This window comes from Etheostoma cragini, chromosome 3, assembly GCF_013103735.1.
Source record: "Etheostoma cragini isolate CJK2018 chromosome 3, CSU_Ecrag_1.0, whole genome shotgun sequence".
Lineage (NCBI taxonomy): Eukaryota > Metazoa > Chordata > Actinopteri > Perciformes > Percidae > Etheostoma > Etheostoma cragini.
The window spans coordinates 12,942,080-12,950,830 of record NC_048409.1 but is presented as its reverse complement, the minus strand read 5'-3'; the positions used below and the strand labels follow the sequence as shown (position 1 = coordinate 12,950,830).

Here is an 8,751-nt window from a genome sequence, read left to right as displayed (position 1 = left end):
GCGAGAAAGAAAACACCCCACCACCTCCACATGCTCCCAGCCCCCGCCGCCACATCAAATATCATGAAATCATTAGTGTAATAAGCATGGAAATCTGTTTGCAGATTATCGACACCCCCCCACCTCCCCTTCCCCTCCTTTATCTGCACAGAATCTTTCACTCTGAGCTGTTTTCACCTCTTTATCCTATAAAATCATATTAGAGAAGAAGAAAGACAGACAGAGACAAAGACATACAAAGAGAGAGAAAGAGATATAGTGAAAGATAAAGAGAAAGTGTTTAATGAGACAATTAAAGACGCAGAATAAATAAAAAGGAACGCTAATATATCATTCTGAGCTCTGAACTCTCCTCAACTCTTCGTATTTTACACTAAGGCGACTCAAAGTCGACTCGCTGCAGTGAGACCAGGTTTGTCAGATTCTTGGTGGGAGTGTGTTGTCCTGACTACAGCTGCTGTTGCCTGTCTGTCAGTAGGCCAACAAGGCTATTTGCCTCAGTAAACTCTTCAACTCACCGAGGGACACTGGGGCGACATCAGCCATCCCTGAAGAAAGCAGTCTGGTGACCCCTCGTTTCTACGCTACTTTTTTTGGATCAAACAAACCCTTTCTTGTGATGACGAGCACCCCTGCATCAATAGATTAAAGTGTTTGAATGCCACTTAGGCAACAATGGTTTGAATTATTTACAGATTATTTACAGACTACAAACCAAAACGACTTATATTAGAGACTACAAACCAAAACGACTTACATCAGAGGGACAACACAACTTGTGTGAACTATAGGTAAGAAATCCTGCAGGGAAAATTGAGGTTCAACTGTTAAGACTTTAAAGGGATCAATTTCAGCTTATGAATAGAGCAGAAACACTTTATGTGTTCCTAAATAATATTAAAATCATAATTTGTCTATAAACAAACTTTAAAAGGACTTTCTTATTGCTTTTTATGAAAGGCCTGCAATGTCCCATCAAGACTCAGGATATTATCCAATTACAACACAGATACGTCATTTAAGTTTTTCTGTGATTCATGACCTCAAGCCAACCTGCACCCCTGGACTGACCTGTAAACCAGCCTTTCCTGCTCTCCACTAACATGCTCTATTCAAACTCCCATCCCGCGGCCGATCTACTTCTCTCCCCCCGTTCTTCCAGTGTGTGTTGCGAAACGATTGGTACAGCTGCTGATTGAGCCAGTAATCCTGATGAGGCTGATTCCTCATGTATTGATTGAGCTGCTGGCTTTCTTCTACTTTGCTCTGAGAAGCTGTGCATCTGGACTGATTAGCTGCTGTAGGCCACCGCTTTCACTATCGCTCCATTTCTCCCAGAGCAAGGATTCACCCAACTGAAGTGTGCGTGTGTGTGTGTGTGTGCGCGCGCGCGCAAAAGCAGAAACTAACGCAGAGCAGTGGGAGCAATTAACTTCGTTCTTTTTCTCTGCATCACTACTGATCGCGTTCAGTTGCTGAAATACAAAAACAAAACAAACATGAACAATAACACAAACCTCAGACAACATAATTCTGAATTGCCCACCTAATTACAGCACCAGTCATTTACTCATACTGTTAACTTAACAGGAGGAGGCAACGTTAGTATTCATCATGAAAAATCAAGCGCAAGAATCATTTCATTGTCACATCAGTTAGAAAATCTTACAAATCTTTTTTGGTTATTTGTAAACACCGGAACAGTTTCTGACAATGAAGGCACATTATTTAAATTAATATTAGGAAGTAAACATAAAAAGCAAGTTCCTTGATAGAGACCTGGTCCATGGCAGCTGCTTGAAAGGGAATTGTGACTTGAGCTTGGCGACACCATGACAAGTGTCGATATGGTTGATGCACTAATCTTGAGAGCACTACATCAACAGAGAGCTATAAATGCCTGTTTAGAAATCTGGAGGGATATATGTGTGAGGTATAGAGGGAAACAGGCTTTCGAACAGCCCTGCAACTCTCCCTCAGAGGGAGACAAGCTCCATTATTTACAGTAATCTGTCCCGAATCGTAATAAGAGTTTTGCGCTCCCCAGGTAGCTGACTACTGGGGTGCAATCTCCCCATAAGCATAAACACACCCATAAATTCAAACACTCAGTATTCAGGTGTTCAAATTCCCCCAGATGTATAAATGCAAAAAGATTGCACGGGTAAACATACCAATGTATGTGTGTGTATGTGTGTGTGTTTTTGTGTGTGTGAGTGTGGTTGCGTGTGTGTGTGTGTGTGTTTGTTGTTGTTGTTTAACTCGGAGTTGATCCTAATAAAGACCAAGAATCAAATGTAAACATATTATAATCTGTTCCTATAGGTCCACTTATTGCAAAAACTATGTAAAGCACACAAGCAAACTAGCTGCACTAACCCATACCAAAAAAACATTACAGTAAATGTATGACATGTGCACTACCCTAGGACATGACGTGTAAAAAGGACAATCTACATTATATTACAGTACTACTGTTCTGTGTGAATTAGTATAAATTGACAATAAGATACACAGATGTACGTACAATTCAAGGTAACTATCGCCAGACGAAAATGTCAAAACGTGAAAAATCTGTGCATATATACATAGAGTACATAATATTTGTCTGGACTATCTCCTGACCCAGTATCATTTAGGGTTGGGGGAGAAAATTATCTCCAAATTGGATCAGGATCAAATTCAAGGTCAACGTTGGACATATTTTCCCGATAACACAACTGCCAGAGCCTGGCGTTGCAGCTAGCTGGGCACGCCCACTTCCTCTTGTGAGCATTTGTCTGTTGCCAGTGTTGTATGGAAATAGTGTTTTCCTCCTGTTAAAATGGCTAGCGCCCCTACCCTTAATTATGCTTGGAGATAAGGTTTGGTTCAGATTTGGGTATGGAAAAGAAATGAGCTAAACTGGAGGCGACGGCAACGAAAGTGATGATGGTTATGGGCATCTCATGACGTGAATATGTGAGATTTTAACAAAAACATTGTTGGGGCGTTGTTGATATCGTGAGGAATATTGATTTCAATCAAAATGGGAACATGTATTGTGATCACATTTTTTGCCATATCACCCAGCAATAGTATCACTTATGTCTTATGGAAATGAGTTCACATTCCTCCACTTGCCTTTAAGAGAGAGCCTCATCTCCACATGAGACACACATTACCTAATGTTTGCCAAGATGTAACTGCCAATACACATATTGATTAATGCTGTTTATGCATGTAATCCTCTCTTGAATAATTCACACCCCCTTTTATGGAGTACAACATCAATCACACCTCCAGACCCACCCATAGACATCTCCAAAGCCAAACTAGACCATTACTTTGTCGTGCACTATACTTAATGGCCGTCATATTATTTAAGTGTCTGAACTCGGAGTCAAAAATCTATGCACTATATAGTGCCCTCGAAAAGTTCCACAGTGGGCGAAAAAGTAGCGAGCAGTGAATTAGTGAACGAGTGAATGGTTTTGGAGACAGACAAAAAGACCACTTTACCCAACCAGTGCCTCTCTATCTCACATGCCATAAGTGCAACACAATGCTTTACATAAATAATTAATAACTGTATTATAATTGTACATGAAACAATTGCATGAATGCACTTCGGGAGCAACTCAATGCAGTTTTGATGTAAACGGTGAGCAAAATACAGGCAAAACCACTCAACTCTTACATCCCACTTCAATCAGAGTTTGATTACAGTCAATAATAACATTAAGGACCAATTCTGAGAATGAGTTTGACAATGTTAAAATCCTAAGTCTACTTTATCTGATCTGCTACTCGTTCAAGTGGAGAGTTACTGCGAACTGTTTGAATTTCGGGGTCAGTCATTTGTGTGGCATATTCAGGGTCATTTGCGTAGCGCGTGGTGGGGCGGGGGGGTCATTTGCGTAAGGTGCTGGGAGCTGCAGGTTTAGTATGCAGGGAGGCAAAGGAGGGAGGGCATGCGACATCCACAGAGAGTCGGGACCCTCGCTGACCCCTGTCTATAATTTATCCCCTGGAATATGGGGCACATCAAACCTCGGTTCCTTCCCACCCAAAAAGAGGAGAAAGAACCTTTTCACTTTTTTGCACGACGCTGTGAACCCGTATTAAAGCGAGTAGCAAGAGAAACGTTGGCCATTAAATTTTCAGGGCTGTCCCGGGAGAGTGTTTCCAGCAGGCCTTCAAGTCATGGATGGGAGAAGACTGAGGAAAGGCCCCATGCTGACAGGAGAAGGGAGAAGCAGAAAGTGTGCGTGTGCGTGTATGAAAGGTAAAAATAAAGTCTCATTTTATACATCCATGTGCAAGCAGATATGCACACATGCAGAAATCCTGCAAATATCCTCACCTAAATGCAAAAATGAGGGAGAACTGAGTTGATAACCTGTGCGTGTGTTTGGGCAGAACTGGGGATAAATGAAACGCTAATATAAAAAGGTGGACGAGGCCCTAGGGTCGACACTACCCTCCCTCTATCCGTGTTGTCTCTGTCCTCTCTCGCTGCCTGTAGTTAGCTGCAGGTATTCAGCTGCAATTCCGGAGGTTTCATTAGGAATGCAGATTTCAAAATGTGTGTGTGTGTGTGTGTGTGTGTGTGTGTGTGTGTGTGTGTGTGTGTGTGTGTGTGTGTGTGTGTGTAGGGGGGGAGAATACAAATGGGGTAGTCAAATAGAACTTACCAGATGTTCTAATCTGCCTTTGATGTTCGCCGCGTCCCTGCAACACAAGAACACATTTCCCCCATTGTAAATAAAGCGCAGACACACATTTTTTTGCAGACGCACACGCACACATATACCAAAAAAATACACACGGTAATATGCGCGAGAGACACCGAAGAAACTCTAAGTGTGCTTGAATTAACAATTCTGAACCAATTTCTGAATATTTTTACTCATTGAATTGGAACACGACCTGAAGCTAATTCAGACAGAATTAGCTAGAATTTCATTGTTAATTGTCATTTTTTGGTCTATAGAATGTCAGAAAATAGCAAAGAAAACTGCCCATCATAGGTTTCCAGAACGCAAGATGATAAAATTAATTGAAAATGTCTGCGTCAAACCATCAGTCCACAGATACTGAGTTTGTCTTAAAGAATAAAAAAAAAAACAGCATATATTCACATTTGAGAAGCACAGTGTTTTTAGACATTTTCTCTTGACTATGAGCAGAGTGGTTGAGCGAGAAATCAATCTTGAAGTTTTGTTTATTCAAAAGGAAAAAAATAGATAATGAATAATTATCCTAAATGTAACCTTACAGACTGAAGTGCTGTGCATTATCTGTGTGTGTTTGCATCCACACCAGACAGAAGTTAACCAATATGGTCGCCTCACTGTTGCCAGTCATAATAATAATTTTACAGCACAGTGAAAGAACTCAGAGCTTATTATCTGTGTGAAGTAATAAAAAAACGTGTGTTTAATTATCAGTGTAGCAACGGCAGAACGGCGAGCCGAGGTAGTGGAAGAAGAGGAGGGGGGAGCAGTCGGTTTTAAAAAGAGCAAATTGGCAGTAAATAATAGATGCGATTTTGGCACATTTCAAATTTGCAGTAGTGGAAATCAACAGATCAAGAGAACACAAACAGCCCCCATCCCCGATCCCAGCACTCTCCATGCAACTCTGGCCCCCATTACTGGTGTATGTGTGTGCGTGTGCGTGTGCGTGTGTGTGTGTGTGTGTGTGTGTGTGTGTGCTAAGAAGAAGGAAGGCTTATCGACAGGCTTCAGTTGCTAATGCAGCCAGCAGCATCACAGTGTAAATCTACACCATCTCTAAAATTACATACTGTCTAATCCATCCCTCCACCCCACCTCTCCCTCCCTCCCCCTTTCATTCATCCATCCATCCGGCCAGGTCCCATACCCAGTGTGCCCTCAAACCTAAGCCATTCCCACATCATCAACATTTCTAAATACTGGTATGAAGGATTGACAGAACGGAAATGTTGTTAACAAAAGTAAGACACTCGGAGAGAAGACGTCATGAAGAACGGTTTGCTTGTTTATTCTGCGCTGTCAGTGAGCCACATGAAGACAAGTCAACCACTTAAGGCAAACTTCATCTAGCTGTAATTACATTACATTCTGACAAACACCCCGCCACATTCATTATACATGATGGGCGCCCGGCAACCAGACAGCAAGACATTTGTTACCTTGGTGACAGTGTGTGTAATCCGCTAATGAAGCGCAATTAGTGAGAAACAATCTAACACAGGGGAGACGCAGCGCTCGATTCCTCCTTATCCCCTCATTTCCCTGTGCTTTTTTCTTCCCTCTCTCCCCCCTCGCACTCCTTTTTATTACCTTGTCTTTTATTTTTGTGATCCAACCTTTATTAAGCCCTTCACTTGCATTTAGTCTCCCACTCTGTCATCTGTTGTCTTGACTTCATCAAGGGCAAGCTGTCCAGCACTGTCCGCACCCGGGCCGAAGGGATCACTCTTTCCATTAGACGTACGCATGTGCACGTGCACGTGCACGCGCACACACACACACACACACACACACACACACACGCACTTACTTTTCATCCTCATCTCTTTTCAAAACATCATATAATCTACTGAGGTCTTCAGGGACAGAGCTTCCTTCTCTCCCTATCTCCCTCCCTCCCTCCGTTCTCTGTGCCTTCAACGCAGAGGCAGCATCGATTTCTGAATTACGCCACAATATTAAATAATTAATATACTTGCCGTGATTGATGTTTTGCATTAGGCCAATATTAGGTTATCAATCAAAATCCACTTGGTTTAATGTAATAATATTGAAAATGTGTCAGTGCCTGTTCATCCAATTTGTAGTGGAGGCAAGCCAGATAGTAATGGTGGTGTAGCACAAGGCCTCAGAGACACTGTGGCCTGCTTACTACAACCATAGGAGCACATTAAAGCCCTGGCACACAGCAGGCGGGAGGGAGGGAGGGAAAAGTGAGGGGACAAAGATGAAGTGAAGACATGGAAAGACAGGGATGAAGGAGACAGACAGTGAATCCTGTGAAAGGCTTGCTAGAAGGAGCAGCGGTCACATTGTGTATTTTAGTTTGCCCTCAATCAAGAAACAGAACTTGACTTGTTATAATAAAAAGAGCTCGGGGGTTACTTGGGGCTCTATTCTGTACAAGTGTAAACTGAATTTAGCCATCCTTAATTTAATCATTTAAACCTGTGCTTTTCCCAATGTCACATGTCAACAATGTTGTAAAATAAAGCCTATAAAAGGGAACAAGTAATTGATGTTCTGGGTCTTTAGTGTCTCAAGATACGGCCACAAGTCAAAGTTGTGTACTTCCACCCTTCACACAATGCTGCATGTCAGCGCTGACACGGACATTTCTAAATTGCAATAAGAAATACAGATCTGGGACCTAAGATCTATGTAATGGCAAACAAATTCTTTACTTGGCAATGGGGGGGGGGGGGGGGGGGGGGACAATTGATTCTTAGATGCATCGCAATTCTCTCTAGAACAATTCAATGCTCGATTCTGATAAGTTAATAATCAATTATTGAAAAACTAAAAAAACTAAATTCTCAAATGTGCTGCTTTTTATTTAAAAGTTACTGTCTCCAGACATTTACGAATCAGAAAACAGAGTGACTGAAAGAGGATAGGATGACGGAGCCTCTGACATAGAAGATTACTGTGAGTTCATACCGACTTCTAGCTTCGACAGGAACAGAAACCTTTGTTTCTCAACCACGAAGCTCGTGCTCACTCTACCTCAGCTGCTTTAGATATTATGGCTGATAATCTAAATCCTTTTGGAGAAAATCGATGGGATTTTTACTACCAGAACCACACGGTCACTTGAAGCGTATCGCTGGTCTGAGCTTATCACCGTCATCACCACAAAAAAACATTGGCCTGCACGTGTGCACAACCCAGAATGCGTTTAAAGGAAAATTTCGGTCGTTGGATGATTCCAACACGTAGCTCTGTTGTTTGTAAATTTGGAGCGCTGTCAGTAGAGAGAAAAACTGACACAATCGGTGCTTCCTACACCGTGTTATCCTCCTGCTAGAGCTGGCACCCAACAGGAAATAAACGGAGGTATGGATTAACACAACTTTTATGTCTTTCTGTCACATCTACAGGAGTCAGATTCACTGTGTTCCCTCAGAAGGAATCACTGCACATGGGTAGGCACATGTAATGACATTTTGAACATGTTTAGAGACTAAAAACACGTTGAAAACTTGCCCTGTTTAAGCCTGTTGGGTGCTAACTCTAGCAGGAGGATAACTTGGTGTAGGCAGCACCTTTCATTTATCTCTCTACTGACAGCACTCCAAATTTACAAAAAACAGAGCTACGTATTGAAATCCACCGGAATTGTCCTTTAATGACACTGATTCTGTCTGATGACATTGTTTCTTACATGGATTCAAGGTTTTCTAAACAAAATTATCTAAGGTGGAGCAAAATCTCACTTTTTGCGATTTGGGGAGGTCAGCGCTCCATGACACGTAACAACATAAACAGTAGGAGAGGCAAAGACATTTCTCCGTTCTCAGCTGAGGTCGACACATTAAAGTTACCGCTGCTGTGTTAACCATTGCACATTAGCCTAGCAGCTAGCGGAGTATCCTAAAAGCTGTTTTATGCTTGTGTGGAGGCCCAACGTAGAGTTAAGTGGCCTGGTGTTTATACTTGTGCGCTGTTGTGTGCGTGTAGCCGGTGTACCACCAAATTCTGTGACCATCGTATTTTGTGACTGTAGGAAGCGCTGTTGCCTCTGGGCAGC

The 8,751-nt window shown here is 42.2% G+C and overlaps 1 protein-coding gene across 1 annotated transcript in view; it reads right to left on the bottom strand.

Moving 5' to 3' along the window:
- The window catches only part of rsrc1 (arginine/serine-rich coiled-coil 1), a 110,722-nt gene that overhangs the window by 66,399 nt on the left and 35,572 nt on the right, over positions 1 to 8,751 (bottom strand). Inside the window, exon 5 of the mRNA XM_034867108.1 lies at positions 4,677 to 4,713. Within this exon, the coding sequence (XP_034722999.1) occupies positions 4,677 to 4,713 (37 nt within the window). The remainder of the gene's footprint in view (positions 1 to 4,676; positions 4,714 to 8,751) is intronic.